This window comes from Pleurodeles waltl, chromosome 4_1 (assembly GCF_031143425.1).
Source record: "Pleurodeles waltl isolate 20211129_DDA chromosome 4_1, aPleWal1.hap1.20221129, whole genome shotgun sequence".
Lineage (NCBI taxonomy): Eukaryota > Metazoa > Chordata > Amphibia > Caudata > Salamandridae > Pleurodeles > Pleurodeles waltl.
The window spans coordinates 365706937-365732039 of record NC_090442.1 but is presented as its reverse complement, the minus strand read 5'-3'; the positions used below and the strand labels follow the sequence as shown (position 1 = coordinate 365732039).

At 47.0% G+C, this 25103-nt stretch overlaps 1 protein-coding gene across 1 annotated transcript in view; it reads right to left on the bottom strand.

Moving 5' to 3' along the window:
- The window catches only part of LOC138287751 (solute carrier organic anion transporter family member 1A2-like), a 770793-nt gene that overhangs the window by 127331 nt on the left and 618359 nt on the right, over positions 1-25103 (bottom strand). Inside the window, exon 10 of the mRNA XM_069228524.1 lies at positions 9709-9826. Coding sequence (XP_069084625.1) covers positions 9709-9826 — 118 coding nt within the window. The remainder of the gene's footprint in view (positions 1-9708; positions 9827-25103) is intronic.

Below are 25103 nucleotides of genomic sequence, written 5' to 3'. Positions count from 1 at the left end.
TTTGACACAACTTCAACACAGACGGATGGTGCTATTTACTCTGTGCCACTGCGGGAAACACCAACACCACCTACAAACATGGCTCCAGTTTTTGCACGAACTGCTTCTGGATATTTTGCCGACATCAATGATAACGTTTCGGACTCATTTGCCTCTTTGACACCTGAACTGTCAAAAACACGTATGCTGATAAATTGGCTTAAAACAACTTATTTTATTCTTCCATTGAACTATCTGTGACTTTCCTTGACTGTACTGGCTTTCCTGCTTTTGATTGGGTTTGGTATAACATTCTTTTTGTTAATTCATGGTCATTTTCTTCCTGAAAAATCAACAGTTGAACTGGTGAATGAGGTCCTAAAACCACATTTCTCTTTTCACAAAGTCCGCAGAGACTTGTCTTTTGTGAACATTTCCGCTATACCAATTCCTGATGGGATTGTTTGGGATAAAGTAACATTCGATATACACGGCCCTAGAGGGTCATTCAAATACCATATGTGTTTAAACTTTCTATGAACGATATAATAATACCCGAAGTTGTTTCTGATGATTGGGATGTGAAAATAGTTGATTCTGTGACTGAATTGCAGTATTATACTGTATTTGAAAACGAAGATGTTTCTCAATCTAGAGAGAATTATGGTGATATGTTTATAGCACAAAGACTGTTTCTGATTACATACAATGGGAACATTGTCTAACTCCCCCACAGGGGAGTTCTAAAATGTATTCTGAAAAGTTTACAAATTTTCTGGGCACGATGTTACAAATGCTGAGTCGTTTTATTTTAAATTGCCACCTACAGCAAATGTATGTATACTGTTGACAAATATACAATTTATTTATTCAGATTCCTTTGTTTCCTGGTTGACTATAGAGGGCTATGAATACTGGCTGAAGTCGATTGACTTAAAAAGTGTGTGGGGAACTAGACATTGGCAAATACGGGGGAAAGAAGCTTTATTTAGAGCATGCCTGATACCTGCTAAATTTTATAAATGGCAAAAATATATTAATGCAAGTGAAGACCAGCTCGATGAATGGGTCCAGAATGGCACATTTAATGCTTCGTTGTCACCTACTGGCGGGTGGTTATTGTGGCTAATAGATACCAATATGTGTCATAAACATTTTATAAACTCCTCAGGGGTTGTAGAACTAGTAGGCCAGACCCTCGCTATATATCATCTGAAAATGCGGGTATAGTAACAACATACAGTGTAGGGAAATGATGCCACCAATGATTAAAGAGTTCCTCACTAGACACAGTTAGAGAACACCTCAGCCTCCTGTCTAATAACACTGATGTACAGGACTTCCTGTTAGGCCCCAGAAAACAACTCAGAAAACGCTTCCTATATGATGTACATAATGAAATCTGGAAGCTTTCACAACAAGAAGCTGCTGCCCGCTTAAGGCAAATAGATCAAGAAAATTTACAGAAGGCATTAGCTGTTGTAGATAATGGGATTAATACCCTGTCCGACCGGATATACACCTTAAATAACATTGTCTCTTCTGCAATAGACATAATACAAACAAATATGTCTTCATGGACAGAGTCAGCTAAAGTCCAATATGCAGTTGGGTTGGACACTTCAAACACTGAAGGCAGGTCATGTTCCCTGGCAGCACGTCAGCGCAAGTGAAATATTTTCTACATTTAATTTAACGCAATAACAACAACTAATGGCTAAGAAAGAAGAGACTTATGTCATGCTAAACATCAAAAAGTTAGAAAAGTTGCCTTTTACTGTGGCTGAAATACCATCTGCTGAGTGGTTAATACACGGGGTCAATAATCTGCCTATTTCCACATTACAATTCACATCCTGTTTAAAACACATTCCGGTAGGCAGATATGAAAGGCTGGCAGATAGTTATATCCATGAGGTGTGGGAGCTACCCTTCTCGTATGAATGTCTTAGTGGCATGAAAGAAGTCTTTCTTAGCGGTAGTGAATGCAAGACTTCTGTCAGCCATTCAATGGTTTGTAAACAGCTGTCCTTGCATGGGGCATGTAACGCGTCTGCAGTGAACTTGGCTTGTTATCTGAAGGGAGTTCGAGTCCCCTTGATTAGACCTATGTTCCAGGTGCTTTCAAAGGGCAGCTATGTCCTCCTCAATGGTGAAGACTGTTGTGGGTTGCGAGCTGGAATAGTTTATGTTGTTTCGGTCTCTAAGATTGTTACATGCTGCGGGAACATACTTTTCCTCCCAGTAAAATAAAAGAGGTAGCAGACATTTGGCCTCATATTGCTACTTCTAATGTGAATTTTGACAAGTTGAGCAGATGCAAGGCTTTATGGTTTCAAAAACATGTGGCTCTCACATCTGCATGTGAGACCTAAGCACTTCAGGTGGCAAGGTCGTCAGCAGAGATACAGTCCCTTTTAAGTACCAACTTTCCGAGACACTTTGGTGAACTCATGGGACACATATTTAATGCGTCCAGTACTACTGCAATCGCACATTTCTTTAAGGTTGTTGGTTCTGGTTTCGTGCACACCTTCTCCTCCATATTCGGTTTAAGACAATCAGCCATCCACTCAATATTTTCCAATATTGTCGGGGGATTTCCAATAACTTTGGCTATAATAGTTGCCGTTTTGCTGTTGATATTTTTTATGCAATAGCTGTCCCGCCGCAACAAGGTGGAATGAAAGCGCTCCCATCAGCGCAGCTGTGTCGTGACCGCATGATGCAGTATTTTGGAGCAACACTCCTGGAGCGATTGGAATGTGACTGGTCTCTGTCATTCAGATCGGTTTTACATTGTGTGCAGCCCGTGTTTCAGTGCCGCTGGTGCTTTTTCGAACATGCACTGGAAGTGTGTCCTTCTACACAGCGATTGCTTTCACTCGACGCTGATCTGTTGATGTTCTCTCTGTGGGCTCATTACCAGACATGCGCGTTGAGGGGGCGCTTGCTACGGGAAGCTGCTTATGAGTTGCCCTTCCTGGAGGATGCGGCTCTTAACTCATTATTGGGCATACCATGGAATGCCGCCTTGGCTGAGGCTCAGGCTATGGAACACGACTGCTCCTTGGTCCTTCTCGGCGATGCCTTTCCAACTTAAAACACCTGCCGAAGTGGAAGATTTCCTGTTCTCCATTGTCCCGGAACAGATTGGAAATTCTAAAAATAACTCTCACTCTTGAAATTCAGTCCTTTTTATGCCACGTGTTAACATTTTAAATTGTCCTTTTATATATGCTCATGTGTCCCTTTGACCTGTCATTATTGACATTTTTTACGTATACATCTTAGGTTGAGCTTCAGTCGCTTTTATGTATATTTAGACTTTGAACCACCTTCAACCAACAAGGGGAGGGTGTTGTGTAGCCATTTTAGTTATAGCTCTATGCACGTTGTTGTAGCATACTAGGCCTGCCGCTGTGCCCTTTAAACTAGATATATTTTATTCAGCCTCATTTATTATTTTAACAATAGCCACTTTTGCGTCTTGTTTTATTTTCTCTATCTAACTGTTTTTGCGTAGGCCAGCACTCTTTTCTCAAACAAGACATTCTTGCTCACTCTGTGCTTCTTCCAAGGCTGCAGTAAGATAGGTTGCTGGTGAACGTGGTATAAAGTTTTGACTCTGACATTCATAGAAAACCCACATCCTTATACAGGGAAATTTTCTCAGAACATCAGCTGTTTTATTACAAAAACTTTTCCCTGTCCCTTACACATTAGAGGGAGATTCCAACTGTGTGCTGATTGCAGAATGCTTTGCTACAGCTGTTTATTCTGACTTCAGGCCTTTGCTCAGGTATGGGGGATGATGTCTTCCCAGGGGAACCTGAAGGGCAGAATTAGAGCTTAACACGCTGTGCTCTACTATAGCTTAGGTAAGGATTAGTCTATTGACTCTAGTGACAATATGGTAGCGTTATTTCTATGCTTTACTCTCCTGGTCACAACTTTAATCTTGTCATGCTGTATCGTCCTGGTTATTTCAGCCCATGCTTTGCTATCTAAGATGCAGTTGCTTCATTAAAATCTTATTGAAACATATACTGCCTCTGTTTGTCATTGTGCAAGTGAGACTAATGTAACTGAGAGAAACGGATGAGACCTGAGTGACCACGGTTTCCCTGAGAAATCAATTATGTCATGCGCTCGGCTGCCCAATCATCCCGCCCCTGGGTGGAGATGAGGCACTGCTAGTTAGCTGGAGCAAACCCTGGATCGGAGCAACAGGTGTCACCTGTAGTGGGTCAGACTCAGTCTCCCACACTGCAGGCGATTCTGCAGCTCAAAATCCAGTAGTCTCATTAAAATAATGAGAGCCTATGCAACACACTCACTCACTGATACAGTCACAGACTCTGTCACTCATTCATACAAGCAAACACGCACCCAGTCACAAGTACAGCAACTCACACGCCCACATCTATATAACCACTTACACTCACTGGGTGATGCTGTCAGTGATGTCATCAGTGAAGTAATTTGAGATGTCATCAGTGATGTCACTGACCATGTCATGAATGATGTAAAATGTGAGGTTTTTAAAGTGAATTTCTATTTCACAGCTATAACATCCCTATAAGCTTTGTTTTTTCAGTGAATTGTTTTAACATAAAGTAATTTTAATTACTATATGTTAATCCAACCACTGCCATGCACTGCCTTTGACTGTGTGTGGTGGGGGTTGTCCGCAGGGCTTGTGACCAACACCGCCCTACGGCCACCCTACGCCCCACCACACACTGCCTTCAGCAATGCACGAGCACGGTTGGCCGCAGGGCATGGCCGAGTGGGTGTGTGTGTGTCTATGTGGGTCTGTGTGTGGTTGTGTGAGAGTCTGAGTCGATCTGTGAGTGGGTGAGTGGGAGTCTGAGTAGGTCTGTGAGTGGGTGCATGAGTGGGACAGAGATTGAGTGCATGAGTCACTGAGTGGGTCTGTGAGTGGGTGTGTGAGTGCCTAGGTGGGTCTGTGAGTTGGTGCATGAGTCGCTGAGTGGGTCTGTGAATAGGTGTATGAGTGCCTGTGTTGGTCTGTAAGGAGCTGTGTGAGAGTCTGAGTGGGTTTGTGAATGGGTGTGTGTCTGAGTAGGTCTGTGAATGGGTGCGTGTCTGAGTGGGTCTGTGAGTGGGCGCATGAGTTGCTGATTGGGTCTGTGAGTGGTGTGTGAGTGTCTGAGTAGGTCTGTGAGTGCATGCATTTGTGTGTGAGTGAGTGTGTGAATCTATATATGTTTACATTTTTTTCAGAAAGGTTTGCAACTCTGTCACAGTGTTACATGGGGGACAGCGCTGAGCATCACACTGGAGGTGTGACTTCACACGTGGGAAAAAAACAGTTAGGGGCTTTTCAAAACTCATAAGGGGTCCCTCAGAGACCCCTACAATGAAGGCATTGGGTCAGGGTACCCCTACCCTGACCACTTCTATAGTTTCCAATCTTTATTTTCATCACCCAGGATATGGTCCTGGTTCAGAAAATAGCAGCTGCAACTTTCTTCACAAGTTGCAGCCTGCCAATCACAGCACTTCTCTGGTGCGAGGGTGCGCGAAGCTCTTAGTAGGCATCATAAAGAATCAGCATCCCTAGATATACAAATTTGGTTTACATTTAATAACTAGAAAATTATTGAACAGGTTTACACCAAATCACAAAAAGGGGCCTTTTAGATTAAGAGATAGCGTTCTCTAAAATTAGGTATAAACCGATGTAGCGGTTCGAGCTGTAGTGGTGTTCAAAATCCCTATGAAAATTGACATGGGAAAACACATATTTTGTTATTGATTTGGATTTGTTAATCTGACCCCTTCATAGTCAAACATGTTCCCTACTGTAGTTTACTTTGGAATGGGAATAACACATTTGACCCCTCCAAAACCCAACACTTCCCCTACATTGCCTACGTGGGAAAAAAAATAGTAAATCTGAACTGTTAGACTTTTCATCCTTAGCGTGGTCTCCCTTAACTTTTTGCCTCTGTTCCCCAGGTTGTTGATGTGTGCTGGACTCTGATTTGACTGTTTTTGTTACTCTGGGCACTTTACCACTGCTAACCAGTGCTAAAGTGCAAGTGCTCCTGTTTAAAATGTGTACGTAATTGGTTCTCCATGATTGGCATATTTGTTTTACTGTTAAGTCCCTAGTAAAGTGCACTAGAGGTGCCCAGGGCCTGTAAATCAAATGTTACTAGTGGGCCTGCAGCACTGGTTGTGCCACCCACACAAGTAACCCTGTAATCATGTCTCAGACCTGCCACTGCAATGTCCCTGTGTGTATTTTTACCCTACAAATTCGACTTGGCAAGTGTACCCACTTGCCAGGCCTAAACCTTCCCTTTTCTTACATGTAAGGCACCCCTAAGGTAGGCCCAAGGTAGCCCCAAGGGCAGGGTGCAGTGTATGCATAAGGTAGGACATATAGTAATGTGGTTTATATGTCCTGACAGTGAAATACTGCAAATTTAGTTTTTCACTGTTGCAAGGCCTGTCTCTCTCATAGGATAATATGGGGGCTACCTTTAAATATGATTAAGGTGTAGATTCCCCTAGAGAGTAGATGGACATGTGGAGTTTGGGGTCCCTGAATTCACAATTAAAAAATACATCTTTTAGTAAAGTTGATTTTAAGATTGTGCGTTTGAAAATGCCACTTTTAGAAAGTGAGCATTTTCTTGCTTAAACCATTCTGTGACTCTGCCGTGTTTGTGGATTCCCTGTCTGGGTCAGTTTGACAGTTGGGTTGTTTTTCACCTCACACCAGACAGTGACACAAAGGGAGCTGGGGTGTAACCTGCATTTCCTGATCAGCCATCTCTGCTAGGAGGGAGGGGTGGAGTGGTCACTCTCATCTGAAAGGACTGTGCCTGCCTCTGACAATGCCGGCTCCAATCATCTGCTGTGTCTGAGGCCTTGCCTGGGCAAGGCAGGATTTCACAAGTAGGTGTGAGTCCCCTTTGAAGACAGGTGACTTCAAAGACTAAAATGGTTATAAGAAGGGCACCCAAATCTACGGACTTTAGAAACACTTCTGGAACCAAGAGGAACCTCTGCCTGGGGAAGAGCTGATAGCTGAGGAAGAAGTGCTGCCCTGCCAGTGACTGTGCTTTGTGGAGCTTTCCTGCAGTGCTGCTACTGCCAGAGTAAGAGGGCAAAGACTGGACTTTGTGTGCCTTCCATCTTGTGAAGAAATCTCCAAGGGCTTGAGTTAGAGCTTGCCTCCTGTTGTTTGAAGTCTCAGGGACAGCAAAGACTTCTCTCTGCCAGCAACTGGAGTCTCTGGGGAGACTCCTGCCCCGACAAGTGGTGCCCTATCCAGTCCCTGGGCCCTTGAAAGGAAAGCTGGTGGAATCCAAGGAAATCGACTTCGGACGACTGTGGACTGACGCCGCTGCTGAATCCGATAACGCCGCCTGCACCTGACGCCGTGACCTTCGCTGGAACGCGACGCTCTTCGCAGGCCCGACACCGCAGCAGCCCCGCTGAAGTCCGCGACTCCGTGGAAGTCGCCGCACCACGTCGTGACCAACGCCGCTCGGAGTGCACGTATTCAACGTTTCACACAGACGCCGCGATTCCCGACTTCGCGCATCGGCTTGTTTTCACTCTTCACCAAAGGTACTGTACTTGGGGGTCTACACGACTCCGTGTCCGGCGCCGCTGGTGTCGGCTTGTTGGAAACGACTCCATCACGACGCCGTGTTAACATCTCATCGAAGCATTTTTGTTTATAAACGCTATTTTTGAGTTTAATCTCTAAAAATTCATAGCTCGACTTGTGTATGTTGGATTTTTGTCGTTTTGGTCTTGTTTTGTTTAGATCAATATTTCCTATTTTTCTAAACCGGTGTTGTGTCATTTTGTAGTGTTTTCATGAAGTTACTGTGTGTGTTGGTACACATACTTTACACCAAGCGCTCTGAAGTTAAGCCTACTGCTCTGCCAAGCTACCAAGGGGGTAAGCAGGGGTTAGCTGAGGGTGATTCTCTTTTATCCTGACTAGAGTGAGGGTCCTTGCTTGAACAGGTTGTAACCTGACTGTCAACCAAAGACCCCATTTCTAACATGAATCTTTCAAAGTCCAGCAATTTTCATTCTGTTGCTTACTTTGTAGTTCAAGGAGTAAATTTGATCCCTAAAAGTTTAAGATTTTTGCATGATTTATTTTGCTTATAAATGTTTTAAGATTTATTTTTGCGATTTAATTTTGAAACTTATTTTGATATATATTTTAATTTGTCATATGTTTATGTAACATGTTTTAATAATTGTAGTTTTCATTTTATGATATTAGTGTATATGTATTTTTCACAAATTTGGTACGTATTGTTTTAATTCTTATCAATTGTTACTAGGAGTTTATATTATATTATTAAGGTTTATTTCATGTTTATTATCTTTATCATTGTTTAATTTTAAAGTAAATATTCATATTTTGTTTGTAAATTATACAATTTACTTTTGTATTCTTTATATTAAATATATTTTTTATAAATGCCATTTTTCTAAGTGAATGTATGTTTTAAAGTTAATGTACATTGTAATATTAAAAAGTCAATATACTTAGCTATTTTTTGATGTCATTATGGTCTTTTTAGTATTTTGTGCAGCCAACATTTTCAAATTGTGGAAAGATTATATTTTTGTGCTCAATATTTTTATTGCCAATATTGTTGTATTTCAATATTTTTTGCTTTCATATTTCGACATACAACCACTATCAGGAATTTCTTCCCAAATTTCATGAATACATCTCGCTTGCCTTGAAAGCTGTAAAAGTCCTTTCCCTATTCTCCACTGATGAAAATTGCTATAACCAATCACCTAAAGATATTTTCATTAGAGATTTTTTAATTTCTGTAAAGCAGGAGTTGCTACTACTCTCCAAGTTTCTCAAAACAGTTTATTCTTTTTACAACCATGATGTAGTATTTCTGATGGACCAAATCTTCAAACAGTAATGTTTACCGACCAGGTTTTTCTTATTGGTTTTCATGGTAACTTGTGATTTCTTTCCATACTTCTAAACACTCTCTTTATCGCCCTAGGCAGCTGTGCACATTGCTTTGTAAGAGAGCCAGGACTACATTGCTACAAAAAAAGGGTTTGTCAAATTTTGTTTTTAAAGTGAATAGAAATATTTAGTTGAAAAAATAGAACATCAACAAACTGAAGTTAATTTCTCAATGTAAAAGACATAGGGCCTCTATAGGCCGCCACACTTGTGGCAGTGGTCCGACCGCCACATTTCAATCCTAGCAGGCGGACCGCCAGGGAACCGCATCTCCGCCATCTGGAAGATGGTGGCGGTCCAAATCGGCCAGGGCAGCACTGACCCCCTTCTCTGTCAGCAGTTTCATGGCACTGCCATGAAAAGGCTGGCAGAGAACATGTGCAGGGGCCACCTGGCCAGCACTGTTGCAATGTTCACTGTCTGCTTTGCAGACAGTGAATATTACGAGGGTGCTGGTGCACCCTGCAAGCAACAGCATTGCCGCTGGCTCGATTATGAGCCGGAGACAATGTTGTGGCCTGTTTCCCGCTAGGGCGGCGGGTGGAAACTTAGGTTTCCGCCTGCCGACCTAGCAGGAAGCCCATGATAGTTCCAGCAGGGAGGTCGTGGCGTAAGTGGAGGCGGCCACCCTGTCGGGAGTTTGGACGGTGGAATTTTCCAGCCGCCAAACTCATAATGGAGCCCACAGAGTTTTTTACAACATGAAATATTGATTTTACCTAAATGCATCAGAGTCATATATCCGGCAGGCCCCAGGTTCACCACAGCTTGTAGTTCCCCATGTTAGACATGTGATGTCAGCCAGTACTCCAAAGATTATGGGTGATGGAATTCCACCTGAAAGCAAGAGCAAGTTAGCAAACATGATATTTTAACACAGTGCTATTTTCTGTTCATCTATTTGTTCATTTGTATTTCAAATATGTAATTTCTTCAAATACAAAAACTCAACAATGTGATAAACTAACATATTTTCTGAAGACCGCCACACTCGCAGTGATGGCCAGACAGCCGCAATCCAGGTGGTCTGACTGCCACGTTACAACCCTGGCAGGAAGATCCACCAGGGGACTGCTGTCTCCACCAGGAACATTGCTCCTGATGGGCTGACATAGGCCTGAGTTGTACTCAGCCATGGTGGTGCTGAACTCAGTGCCACGTGCTTATTACAACTGAGGTTTCTGCCAGCCTTTCCATGACTGACACCCCATCATGGAACGGCTAGCAGAAAGCAAGTGACAAGGGCCCCCGGGGAGACCCTGCACTGCCATGCCTGTACCGTAGCATGGGCAGTGCAGCGGCCCCCCCTGCCCTGCACCTTTAGAATGTGCACTGTCTGCTTTGCAGACAGTGAATATTCAATGGTGCTGGTGTACTACAGTATTGGCCTTAGCTCCCTTAAGGGAGCTGAGACCAATATCACAGCACTGTTCCCGTCGATCAGCCTGGTGGGAATGCGTAATGCAATGTTCCCACCGGTCAGCCCAGCGTGAACATTGTAATACGCTTGTGGGGACACCACCGGTATGACAGTGGCATCCTGTCTGCGAGTTTGGTGGTCGGCTCGTCCGAAGGCCAAACTCATAATGGGGCCCTAATGAGGCATAATAAACTCATAATGATGCATTAAATAGTACTTTATATTTTCTAACAGTGTTGACAGTAAATGGGCAGGATGCTAGAAGCTGCTAACTAAGATGGCTGTGCTTTGATCCAGCTTCTGTGGCTGGATCAAATATCATCCAAATGTATCCACATTGACTGCCAATGTGACTCTGCTGGAGTAATGCCTGAACTCTACTGTCTTGCATGAGCAGAAAAGAGTTGCTGCAGGCCCCAAATATGCAGCAGAGTCTATCAGATGGCAGAGTGGACGTTTGCAACTGGTGACCTATGCCTGGCCGATGAGATACGCATCTAATGCAACCTCGCCCTCTGGCACTGGAGCTCCTTGGTGAAGCATAAGCAGGATTCTGCAGGCATTGTCCTCGGGTACCCAGAGACACCGCCATGGCAACCAGCATGTGCCAGGCTTTTCTCAGTGGTGGAATGTTCTTTCCTATAGTGGCAGAATGGCATTGGAGAGGATAGGGATCCAGGGTGAGTGGTGCCCAAAGTGGAAGGATGTTTGGGCCGCATAAATGAGAAAAGTCTTCTGCTCTACTGTAACTCCACTGACACGCAAGGAAGAGAAGTAGCAGCCCATCGAAAGGTGCTTGATACTGCAGCTAGTCTTGGGATGACAAAAGGCTATTGCTGGTCTCTCGCTGTGCTGCAGGTCTTGCCAAATATGTCCTGATCTATGCCTGGGCCTAGTTGCAATCCCGTACACCCATGACCTATGGTCACTTGGACCTGCATGCACTTGCACACAGGGCTTATTGAAGCACTTGGGGGCTTATTGAAGTTCTCCTCTTGCTGAATGTGAAAAATTAATTTGGGTTGCAGACGGAGCGTGGGTACTGGATCTCCTTGCTGCCCATGTGTGGGGGGAGCTGATGGGCTACTCAGCTATTGTGGATCCTTATGTACAGCAATCACTATCATTTAGGTTGGTGATTGTAACCTCACTTTTAACATATTGCCTAGCCTTGTTACCCCCACTTTTGGCCTGTTTGTGATTATATGACAGGGTATTTTTACTGTCTCACTGGGACCCTGCTAGCCAGGACCCAGTGCTCATAGTGAAAACCCTATTTGTCAGTGTGTTTTATATGTCTCACTGGGATCCTGCTAACCAGGACCCCAGTGCTCATAGTTGTGGCCTCAATGTGTGTTCCCTGTGTAGTGCCTAACTGTGTCAGTGAGGCTCTGCTAATCGGAACCTCAGTGCTTATGCTCTCTCTGCATTTAAAATTGTCACTGCAGGCTAGTGACCATTTTTACCAATTCTAATTGGCACACTGGAACACCCTTATAATTCCCTAGTATATGGTACCTAGGTACCCAGGGTATTTCCAGGAGATCCTTATGAGCTGCAGCATTTCTTTTGCCACCCATAGGGAGCTCAGACAATTCTTACACAGGACTGCCACTGCAGCCTGAGTGAAATAACATCCACGTTATTTCACAGCCATTTTACACTGCACTTAAGTAACTTATAAGTCACCTATATGTCTAACCCTCGCTTAGTGAAGGTTAGGTGCAAAGTTACTAAGTGTGAGGGCACCCTGGCACTAGCCAAGGTGCCCCCACATAGTTCAGGGCAATTTCCCCAGACTTTGTGAGCGCGGGACACCATTACATGCATGCACTACATATAGGTCAATACCTATAAGTAGCTTCACAATGGTAACTCCAAAGATATGGCCATGTAACATGTCTACGATCATGGAATTGTCCCCCCATGCCAAATATGGTATTGGGGTGCCAATCCCATGCATCCCCGGGACTCCAAAATGGACCCTGGGTACTGCCAAACTAGCTCTCTGGGGCTTTCACTGCAGCTACCGCTACTGCCAACCCACAGACAGGCTTCTGCCCTTCTGGGGTCTGGGCAGCCCAGTCCCAGGAAGGCAGAACAAAGGATTTCCTCTGCGAGAGGGTGTTACACCCTCTTACTTTGGAAATAGGTGTTAAGGGCTGAGGAGGAGTAGCCTCCCCAGCCTCTGGAAATGCTTTCAAGGGCACAGATGGTGCCCTTCTTGCAAAAACCAGTCTACACCGGTTTTCAGGGATCCCCCAGCTCCTGCTCTGGCGCGAAACTGGACAAAGGAAAGGGGAGTGACCACTCCCCTGTCCATCACCACCTCAGGGGTGGTGCCCAGAGCTCCTCCAGTGTGTCCCAGACCTCTGCCATCTTGAATGTAGAGGTATGAGGGCACAATGGAGGCCTCTGAGTGGCCAGTGCCAGCAGGTGACATCAGAGACCTCTCTTGATAGGTGCTTACCTGACTAGGTGGCCAATCTTCCTCTGAGGGCTATTTAGGGTCTCTCCTGTGGGCTTCTCTTCAGATAACAAATGCAAGAGCTCACCAGAGTTCCTCTGCATCTCCCTCTTCGACTTCTGCCAAGGATCGACCGCTGACTGCTCCAAGACACCTGCAAAACTGCAACAAAGTAGCAAGAAGACTACCAGCGACATTGTAGCGCCTAATCCTGCTGGCTTTCTTGTCTGTTTCCTGGTGGTGCATGCTCTGGGGGCTGTCTGCCTTCACCCTGCACTGGAAGCCAAGAAGAAATCTCCTGTGTGTCGACGGAATCTTCCCCCTGCTAACGCAGACACCAAACCTCAGCTTCACCGGTCCTCTGAGTCCCCTCTCATCATGACGAGCGTGGTCCCTGGAACACAGGAGCTGGATCCAAGTGACACCGACAGTCCAGTGGTCCATCTGTCCAAATTTGGTGGAGGTAAGCCCTTGCCTCCCCACACCAGACAGTAATCCTGGGTACTGCGTGAACTGCAGCTGCTAGGGCTTCTGTGCACTTTTGCAAGGAATCCTTCGTGCAAAGCACAGCCCAGGTCCCCAGCACTCAGTCCTGCATTGCTCAACTCGCTGAGTTGACCACCGGCTTCGTGGGACCTTCTTTTGTAGTTTTGAGACGACTGCCATGCTCAGTTTTCTTGAACCCGTGTTCAAGTACTTCTGTGGGTGCTGCCTGCTTCTGTGTGGGGTCTCTGTGTTGCTGAGTGCCCCCTCTGTCTCCTCCTCCAAGGGGCGACCTCCTGGTCCTTCCTGGGCCAGGGCACCATTTTCTTCAACAGCAACCTTTGCAGCTAGCAAGGCTTGTTTGCGGGCATTCTGCGTGGAAACAGGTCTGCATCCTCCAGCACACCGTGGGACATCTTCTTTGCAAAGGAGAAGTTCCTGACATCTTCCGTTGTTGCAGAATCTTCAGCTTCTTCCACCCAGAGGCAGCCTTCATCTGGGGTTTAATGGGCTCCTGTCCCCCCTGGACACTTTTCTAACTGTTTACGTACCTGATTTTGGTTTGTGTGTATATTTTGTGTATTTTACTTACCTCCTAAGGGAGTATATCCTCTGAGATATTTGTCACTAAAATAAAGTACCTTTATTTTTGGTAACTCTGAGTATTGTGATTCTTATGATATAGTGCTATATGATATAAGTGATACAGTAGGAGCTTTGCACGTCTCCTAGTTCAGCCTAAGCTGCTCTGCTATAGCTACCTCTATCAGCCTAAGCTGCCAGAACACTACTAATCTACTAATAAGGGATAACTGGACCTGGCACAAGGTGTAAGTACTGTCAGGTACCCACTATCAGCCAGGCCAGCCTCCTACAGTGACCTGATAGCTGTGTCCCTTTATGTGATTGAGGAAGTTTGCCCCAATGTTGTGTTTACTCCGAGCCTTGTTCTAAGAGGTACGTCTCCTGCGATAGTAGACCTATGGTCTACACTCAGTTCCAACATGGGTAAATCACATGCCAAACATCCTAAAATCAAGTGTTAAAGTAACAAGAAATCAGCCATACTGTATGATTGTGACCCAGAGCACAACAGTAACTCCATTGCTTCCCAAAGATTTGGGCAGGGTGATGACATCAGGTCTATCCTGCTGGATGTGAGGGGTGCTGCAGTGCAACAGTATTAGCCTCGGCTCCCCCAAGGAAGCTGCGTCCACTATTGTAGCACTGCTCCTGCCGGTCTGACCAGGGGGAATGTGTTAATACAATGTTCCCACTGGTCAGCTCGGTGGGAACATCGTAATACAACCAGGCGGGAGGCAGCCAGTATGACGATCGTCTCCTCTCTGCAAGTTTTCCTAACACCTAACTCGTAATGAGGGCCTAAGACTGAATCTCTAAATATGAGGATGGATAACATGACAGACTTCCTTGAAATCAACACACAAGATTAGGCCTGGCAGAGCGATGAATACCTAACGCTGAGTTTGACTTCACTGAACAGGCTAAGATTAAAATTAAGCTGGAGGGAGAACTGGAAAGGTTTAAACCAAACAATGAGAGTTTGAAGGACTGCTCATGTAGAAGCAAATTAGGGATTGTGGGTGTCCCGGAATCAGCTATCATGCAGTGTGTAGAGCACTACGTTGATGGAAATCAGTGACAAAAAATATCCTTTCCTCAATATTTGTAGTTAGGAGAGCTCATCTGTCTCTGGTGCCTAGACCAGTCCTGGGTACTCCTCATGTCCTCTTATTGCCAAACTACTGAATGATAGGGACTGTGACAGGACTCCTCAAGTGGCAAGAGAGAAAAAAGACATTCATCATGATGGAAACAATATCTTCTTCTACCAGACTTCCCTCAGGCTCTGAAGGACTCAGTGAGGAAATTCACCACTACTAAAAAGAAACTGTGGGAACTGGGGATTCAGAACATTATGTTCTACTGGGCCAAACTGAGGTTCAGTTATGATCGGAAAACCCACAAATGTGCAACACCTGAAAAATCAAGCACCTTCATTGACACAATGGCTTGGGGATGGCAGGGGAACCGTAGGAAGTTGGAATAATGGAATAGTCAGAGTTGTGATGTAAGAGGACTGTCGCTTGCGGCTGCTGTCCCTTATACTAACTATATTATGTCTTGGACTGTTCCTTGGGTGGAGATACATTTATGGCTCATAAATTTGAGAGTATGCTAAAGGAGACCACAGGTATCTCCCTGGCAATTATCTGTATTGATTTAGTACCTACAATTGGTATATCCAACATACATACAATGCTATTTCTGCTCCGGTATCAGTGAAACATTACTAAATTTAGGTTTGGGCTATAAAACAATTGATGCAATCTGGCCACTCCATGATTAGGTTGTCTAGCAATGTCGTTTGTTCATGTGTATGTATGATATAAAACAAGTTGCTAGTTGGTATGCTATTAGGGTTCTATGGGGTTGCTCATCAAGACATCGGGCTCGATGTGGGTGGGGATGGACGGGGTGATAGTTGGTCAAACATGGATTGTACATGGATGATATAGTGTGTTGTTGATAAAAATCCACATAAATTGAGGAATTAGGGATCAAATTGTCCACAGAACACGTATTGATCCAAATTGTAATAACTAGTCCTTGACAGTGAAAGTAAGAGGGATGAGCAATCATTATAAGGCCTGGTTAGTGACTGAGTACCAAAAAAGACATAGCATAGATGTAGCATGAGGCAAGAGACTCATGTAGTGCCATGGGGAGGGGGGGGGTCAATGACTCTGTTAAAAGCTGGAGTGTGTACCAATGTTTCCTTTCCTACTCCACTCCACTCCACAATGTCCACATTTTCCTGGGGCATTACAATACTGGTCAGACGAGACATGCAGTTTAAACCCCTAGACAAAGCCTGCGATGAAGAGGAGTGATATGTGGTGGTAGAGGGCCTGTGGACATGGAGCACATCACACATGTCAACACATATGATCCCAACTTTGACAATCCTAATTTCTTTATGAAAGTGTGAGAGAGGATTGAATCCTTAAGGATGCATCAGTGCTCCTACATGCTGTTCAAGCCTCAACTCAATTGAATGACCATTTCTACTTGCAGTGTTAGAAAGAGTAGGGATTTGCAAAGTAGTGCTTCAATGGGTTGCACTCCTATATATTGACTCAATGGCGAGAGTTAGGGTCAACAACTTGATATTGTCCTCGATACCAATACACAGAGGGACCAGGGAAAGATGCCCACTATCACGTCTCCTTTTTACCATAGCAGTCAAGCTCCTTGCAATTCTTCTGTGAGAACATCACCAACATAGAAGTATAAAATTTGGTGACCATAGAATTGTCCTCAGAAGTGTATGCAGATGGTATTTTGCTCCTGTCTAAGAATCCCACACACAATCTCTACCCAATAATTGCTGAAATAGTAACATTTGGGGAATTGTCTAGTTTGAAAATTAACTATTTCAAATTAGTGATGAGGCCTCTTACTAGGCGGACAACTGCTCCTAAGTTGCAAATATAATTGAAATGCAATCAGAGCAAGTGCAGTACCTGGCAGCTTTGGACCTTTGGGATATAGCCACAACAAGTAGAGAAAACTATGGGAAATGTGGATACATTTCACTAAACAGATTGATGGGTGGGTTAAACTGCTGCTGTGAGTGTCTGGGAGAGTTGGAGTCAGGAAAACAGTGCGCTTCACCAGACTGTTGTACCTATTCCAAAATAGACTTGTTTTGTTGTATAAGGCTTTTTTACACAGCTTAAATCACAGCTAGTTAAATTTGCATGAGGAGGTAGCCAACCTGGAACAGCTTCCAGCAATTTGCAATTGCTCAGGGTCAGCTCCTCCATTATGGCGGAGGAAGGCAACAGATGGAAAATAAAATGATAATAAAACTATTTTATTATAATTATAGTTTTTACTTCCTCAGTCTCTCAAGTGTAGGGCGAGGTGGGCCATCCCCTTCTTCGCAGCATCAGCAGTGGCCAGGGAGGAGGAGTGGTAGGTACACTGTAAGTGTGTATGTTGGTTTGGCCAGCCGTCTTAGGACGGACAAACCAACATGCGCACTTAGATCTCTCCACCGAGCTGTGTTGTGATATGGGAATGGCCTACATGTTGCTAAATAAACCTGAAGTACATAACATACCTACTAACAGTAAATAATGTATGACAAAATAGCCCTTGCTGTGTCTGCCGACTGAGATAGCACCAAATATTTGAGACTTGTGCCTCATATTTGCACCACACATCATGGCACATGTGCAATGCAAACCCTCAAGTTACACATTAAGAGAGACAAAGCCACTGTGTACCTTTGAATGTTGTAAAGATCCAGAGCAATGCAACGCTATGCAAAATGCAGTGTTGCATCAGTGTCTGCAAGGATGGGGTTACATGGCTGTTGTCTGTGAGTCCACATGCAACTCCCATGGTTCATGAGACATGTCATGTATTCCACACCAGGTAAACTGTGAAATGTGACAAATCAATTGCTCTTCCCAGGTTGTGTGTCCCAAGAAAATATAACTTACGTCACTAAAGATACTCTTTCAACCTATGTGTGGTGCTTTTTGTGGCACACATACATAGACAATCAGGCCTCCAAGGGATCAAGCTGTGCAGGAAAATAGCCCCTCCTGCACAAAGTCAATCCTACATGAAATGAAGGCACACAAGCACCATGTTGCAAGTGTGCCTTTCTCTGTGCTACTCAGCACATTGTGTGTATGTGCAGGTTGAAAAGTCAGGACTGCGCTGTATGGCCTAACAGATGCCCAACGTTGCCCTTTCTCAGTGACTCAGGGAAGTGCTGAAGCTGAGTTTCTGCACTGTACAGTGCCACATTCCCAAATATCTGTGCCCTTTTCTCATGTCCACATAGTGGGCCGGATCCACTGCAACATGTGTACATTGATGTCCCACATTGCCATGCACTCACTAATCTGTCAATGGCTGTAGCTACAGAACATCAGTAAGTAGTAATGTGTCATTTCACTCTGTGTGAATAATTGGAACCACATCATCTGCACAGGGTAACAAATCATAGTTAAATCATGTAGTAGGCCAGTAAAGCCAATATGAGTACAAAGTGAACACAATAGAGAAGTGTGAGATAAGTGTCTCCTTAATGGCATACCTACTTTCCATATCATTCAAGGCTCATTTTCAGGGGAGTGAAAACAAATATTTTGTAAATGAGTAAGTGTGTCACACATGCTAGTATAATGGTATGCTTATGAAGTGTCAGGACCAACACAGGAAGAAGACTTTTAGAAAGGCAATGTGTGCCATGCAATGTCAGTGTAGGCCCCAGACATGAGTAAATGTAAATACAGGATAACAATGTTACATCAACATAACAAAACACACATATGTCTCAGCCATACTGACAGTCCTTGTACAGACAGACACTTAGGTTTACAGCTACATTGATGGATGCAACCAATCTGTTGGCCCTAACATTTTGCCTCTGTTTGGTACTCTGGGCACTTTACCACTGCTATCCAGTGCTAAAGTGCAAGTGCTCCTATCAATCAATCAATCAATCAATCAGGGATTTGTAAAGGGCACTACTCACCCATGAGGGTCTCAAGGTGCTGAGGAGGGGAAGGGGTTGGACATGGGGGAGGGGAGTGCTGCTACTGCTTGAACAGCCAGGTCTTAAGAAGTTTCCTGAAGGAAAGGAGGTCTTCGGTCTGGCGCTGGTGGGTGGGAAGAGCGTGGGACGGTTGCAAGGGTGGGGTCGGCAGAGTGGAGATGCCGGGTCTGGGTGTAGAAGGAGAGTCGTCTGTTGAGGTATTCTGGTCCGGTGTTGTACAGTGCTTTGTAAGAGTGGGTGAGGAGTTTGAAGGTCATTCTCTTGTAGACTGGGAGCCAGTGCAGATTTTTCAGGTGGTCTGTGGTGTGGCATGTCCAGGATGAGGCTTGCAGGGGTGTTCTGGATGCGTTGCAGTTTGGAGTTTGGCCGTGGTTCCTGCGTAGAGAGCATTGCCATAGTCCAGTTTGCTGCTCACGAGGGCTTGGGTGACTGTTCTTCTGGTTTCGGTGGGTATCCATTTGTAGATCTTTCGGAGCATGCGGAGGGTGTTGAAGCAGGAGGAGGAGATGGCGTTGACTTGCTGGGTCATGGATAGTGAGGGGTCCAAGATGAATCCTAAGTTGCGTGCGTGGTCGGTGGGAGTCGGAGCGGTTCCGAGAGTGGCAGGCCACCAGGAGGCATCCCAATGCGGAGGGGGTGGAGCCGAAGATGAGGACTTCCATCTTGTCGGAATATATGTAAAAGGTATGTGTAATTGGCTTTCCATGATTGGTGTTGGAAATGGGGTCTTTAGTTGGCAGTCAGGTTACCCCCTGTCCAAACAAGGACCCTCACTCTAGTCAGGGTAAGTCACATGCAATCCTAATTATCCTGTGCACACCCTCTGGTAGCTTGGCACTGAGCAGTCAAGCTTAACTTAGAAGGCAATGTGTAAAAGATGTATGCAATAAATTATGCAATAACACAGTAGAACACCACAACAATACACCACACAGTGTTTAGAAAAATATATAATATGTATCTGATAAGATGCAGGTCAAAACGATTAAGATGCAATAAGAATATTTTGAAGTATCCCTGTAAAAATGATATAAAGGCCCTCATTACAACCCTGGCGGTCGGTGGTAAAGCGGCGGTAAAACCGCCAACCGGTAAAAAAAAACTTGAATTATGACCGCGGTGGAAACCGCCAACATAGACAGACACTTTAACACTCCGACCGCCACGGCGGTACAAACAAGCAGCATAGTGGTCACCGCCAACAGACAGGTGGAAGACAATGTACCGCCCACACTATTATGACAAGCCAATCCGCCACCTTTTCCGGGGCGGATTTAATGCAAACAAAAACACGGCAGAAACAGGACTTGGAAGGGAAAATGCTCACCTCTACACATTCCACGAGGAACCAGGAGGCCATGGAGCCTGAACTCCAAATACTTCCTGCGATTGTCTTCCTGCTCCTCTACCAGGAGCACGACCGACGGCGGCGACGACCACATTGAGTACCGCACCTACGACACAGGGGAGGGGGGAGGGAAAAGAGAGTAACACACACATGCAACACGCAACACGCAACGCCGCCAACCTCCACCCTCACCTACAACAACACACACACCAATACATGCTGAAACATTACATTTACACCCCCCAAAGCCTCCTGGAAGAACGCATGGACAAAAGGAAATGATTGTAACTATTGTAATCAATAAACATCTATTAGTCAAAAATGTATATACACTATAAACAAATATGTACACCAAGAATTCAAGTCCAGGTACTGCACCTACATAGTCCGTGAACCACTGGGCCCAAAATGCATGGGCGTGGCCCACACAAGGTACCCGATCGAAACGGAGAGAACACTGCAGGGGCATCGGATCTAAATAAAACAGGCACCTCAGGGGGAAGGGAAGGGGGGGCACCTTAGCCGGATGAGTGCACAACGCCAGCTCCACGAGGGGGCTCCATGCCCATTGATGTATCCTGGGGAGTTCAAAGCCACAGTCTCTCAAGTCTCTCCAGTGGGTGGGTTGCTCACTGCTTTATCCTGGGGCGTGCAAAGCCACAGTCTCTCATGTCTCTCCAGAGTGTGAGTTGCCCACTGCTTTATCCTGGGGAGTGCAAAGCCACAGTCTCTCAAGTCTCTCCAGTGGAAGTGGATAACAGTCTCCACTGGTTCTGGAGGGGGCTTTGTGCCCAGGGTGCTTCATCCTGCCAAGGGCAGAGGTAGTGGATGCCTTTCTCCACTGGTTCTGGAGGGGGCTTTGTGCCCAGAGTGCTTCATCCTGCCAAGGACTGAGGTAGTGGATGTATCTCTCCACTGGTTCTGGAGGGGGCATTGTGCCCAGGGTGCTTCCTCCTGCCAAGGACTAAGGTAGTGGATGTGATATTCCACTGACGGTGGGGCAACATGGAAGCTGGCCAGGCCCCTGGAACTGACCACCAGCTATGTACCGAGGACAACTGGGGATAGCAGCCATGTCTGTGGAGGTGCCACTGGCTCAGGTTGTCACGGGGCCTCTGGCGGGTCTGGCGGCGGTGTCATTAGTGGCGGTGCTTGCGGCGGTCATTGTGGCGGCGGTGCTTGCGGTGGTCATTGTGTGCGGTGGTGCTGGTAGCTGGCTCACTGACTGCCGTGCTAGTGGCTGGCTCACTGACTGCCGTGCTGGTGGCTGGCTCACTGACCGCGGTGCTGGCAGCGGTGTCTGTAGTGGCAGTGCTGGTGGCTGGCTCACTGACCGTGATTCTGGCGGCGGTGTCTGCAATGATGGTGCTGGTGGCTGGCTCACTGACCGCGGTGCTGGCGGCAGTGTCTGTAACGGCGGTGCTGGTGGCTGGCTCACTGACCGCGGTGCTGCTGAAGGGCTCTGTATCTGGGCTGCTGGCGGCGGTGTCCTTGGCGGCGGTGCATGTGGCGGTGCCGGTGGCGGTCTTGTCCGCCATGCAGGTTGGTGGCAACGTTGACTTGCCTTTCTGCTTCAGGCCCTTCCCCACCTTGGATGCTGGCGCAGCTGTCTTGCCACTGCCCACACTTGTCTTGGCTGAGCCCTTTGTGGCAGGTGTTTTGGCCTTCTCCCTCCGGGATGTGGGCAACTCCTTCTGTTTTGGAGGTGGGGGAATGTCCTTGGCCTCGCTCCTTGGGACACTGGCAGCTCTGTTGCTTGGTGCACTACAAAAAACGGGTATTGCGGGCACCACTGTCCCCGGTGATGTGGTGGCTGAGGTGCTGGGTTGGGACCTGGAAAGGTGGGACACACTGGGATGGTTAGATGGAGGGGGTTTGGGAGTGGAGGAAGAGGTAGTGGTTGTAGGAGGTGTTCGTTTTCTGACTTTGGGTGAAGGTGCATGGGCCGGATGCTGTCGTGAGGTGGATGGCTGTTGGGTGGGTGTGTGACTGCGTTTGTGTACTTTGGGAGGAGGGCTCACAGACACACTGGTAGAGGATACAGGGGATGTGGGAATGGTAGTGGGGGTGGTGAGTGCACATGAGCGGTGTGCGTGCTGGTGATGGAGGTAGTGGCTGAATATGTAGTGCATGCAGGCGTGAGTGGAGACGTGACAGGGAGGGAGGAGGGAGACGTGGAGGAGGGGGACACAGTGGAGGCAGTAGATGTTGGTATGTGTGCATGGGTATGATGCTTGTGGGAGTGCTTGTGGGATGCGTGGTGCTTATGTTGCCAAGGGTTGTGTGTTGAGGTGTGTGCATGCTGGTCTGATGGTGTGCTTGGGATAGGCTGAGGTACTGGGGATTGGGTCTGGGTGGAGGAAGTAGGAGGGGGGAGGCTGGACACAGGGACAATGGCTGCCATCAGTGCAGAGGCCAGAGCCTGAAATGCTTTCTGTTGGGCTGCCTGGTCAGAATGACTACCCTCCAGGTATGCATTTGTCTGTTGCGACTGCCTCTCTACACCCTGGACGGCATTCAGAATGGTAGACTGCCCAACAGTGAGGGATCTCAGGAGGTCAATAGCCCCCTCACTGAGGGCAGCAGGGCTGACTGGGGCAGGGCCTGAGTGGTCTGGGGCGAAGGAGATGCCCACCCTCCCGGGTGAGCGGCCACGGGTCACATGCTGATGGGCTGCTGGGAGGGCGGTGCTGGTAGGGGGGGGGGTGGCGGCTGTACCTGTAGATGTGGTGGGCACAGAGGGGCCCACCACCACAAGGGAGCTCACATCAGATGAAGAGTCTGTGTCGCTGGTTTCAGCTCCTGTCCCCACCGTGGAGCTCCCCTCGCCCTTCGTCCCACTGTAGAATTCAGACTCCGTTGTCTGGCCCTCTAGGGCAATGTGGGATGCAGCTCCCTCCTGCTCCAGTGGCACAGCTCCTCCGCCTGATGATGCTAATGCACACAAGAACAGGGAGACCACAAAAAGGGGGGGAAGAAAGAAGAAGGACATGTTCAGTGCATACAATACCGCTACAGTTGGCGGACACTACAGACACAGCAGCCCTCTGCACTACGCATTGCACTTGGAGTTCACTAATTAATCACAGGGACATGGGGTACATGGCCTATGCCCGATTGCTGCACACATGGAAGTCACAGGAGCCTGACTAGGTGTAGATGGCTCTTACCACTGGTGGGGATGGGGTGCCACTTAGCCTGCCTCACAAAGGGTCCTTGCCTACAAAGCTCGCCCTAGCCCATGGGAACCCACTGCCACCTCCCCCACCCAGACACCTCCAATGCACGCAGGGTCAGCTGAATGTGAGTGTACTCACACCCTTGTGGCTGCTGTGATGCCCTCAAGCACCCATCCAACTCCGGATACGCCACTGGCAGGATCCGGAACATCAGGGTGGTCATGGTGTGACGGGCACCCCTAATAGGTTGGGAGGCCAACCCCAGCGGGGCCTCCGCCATCTTCTTGCTCCAGCGGCGGATGTCCTCCCATCTTTTACAGCAGCGGGTGCTCCGTCTGTGGTGGACCCCCAGGGTCCGGACGTCCTTGGCGATGGCACGCCAAATATCCTTCTTCTGGTGGGCGCTGACCTAGCGGAATTGAACAAGGGAAACTTTAACACTTTTACTGTCTGGACCATCATACTCATTGCCCACCAGTTCCCACCCTTGCCCTGACGCACATTCACTCACTATCCGATCATGCAGGCCTCATCTCCCCCCCCATATCTTCCATCCACACCACTCCAAACAGGCATTGCCCATACAGCATGCTCACAGTGTACTCACCTGTTTGTCTGGAGGACCGTAGAGTAGCGTGTACTGGGGGAGGACCCCATACACTCGTTTTTGCAACTCCTCCAATGTGAAGGCAGGGGCCCTTTCCCCAGACACATGAGCCATCGTCTCTTCCAGATTGAGGTCACAGCAGCACTTGCAGTGTAGGTCCTCTCCTGTCGAAGATCAGGTATCAAGTGAGTGAACAGAGAGAAAATGGCAGTCACATCCGCGGTGGTGCGTACCGTCACCGCCGGCGTACATCGTCATTGGCTCCTGGGACCCATAGGGCCAATGTTAACCAATGCAGAATTGCGCCGCGGTCTTCGACCGCCTACCGCGACGGTGTACAACGCCAGCGCAGTTACCTCATATCCCCTTGTCCCACATTACAGGTCAGGCAGCCGTCATTTCAGGTGGCCATATGGCATTATTTTTTAGTGCGTCACAAATATATAGGCCTTGCATATACACAGAGACAGGCACATAACGTATTGACAAATGTGTGCAATAATATTGTTTTTTTCCTACCTCAGTGTTGGCTGACTCTGTGCTCGCTGTTCTCATCCATAGGGCACGTCTGCTGGGGCAGGTGAGGAGATGGCGGCATCCTCCGGTGTACAGACCGCTGGTGGACCTGTCGACAATGGAAGAGCGACATGTAATAGTCACCTACAGACTAGATCGTGCCACAATCCAGGAACTGTGTGCCCAGTTGGAGCCAGACCTGATGTCTGCAATCTGCCATCCCACAGGAATCCCCCCTCTAGTGCAGGTCCTGTCAGTACTCCTTTTCCTGGCAAGTGGGTCTTTTCAAACTACAGTGTCCATAGCATCAGGGATGTCTCAGCCAATGTTCTCAAATGTGTTGTCCAGAGTGTTGTCTGCCCTGCTTAAACACATGCGCAGCTACATCGTTTTCCCTCAGGTGGAGGATTTGCCTACAGTGAAAGTTGACTCCTATGCCCTGGGACATATCCCCAACATCATAGGTGCCATTGATAGGACACATGTGGCATT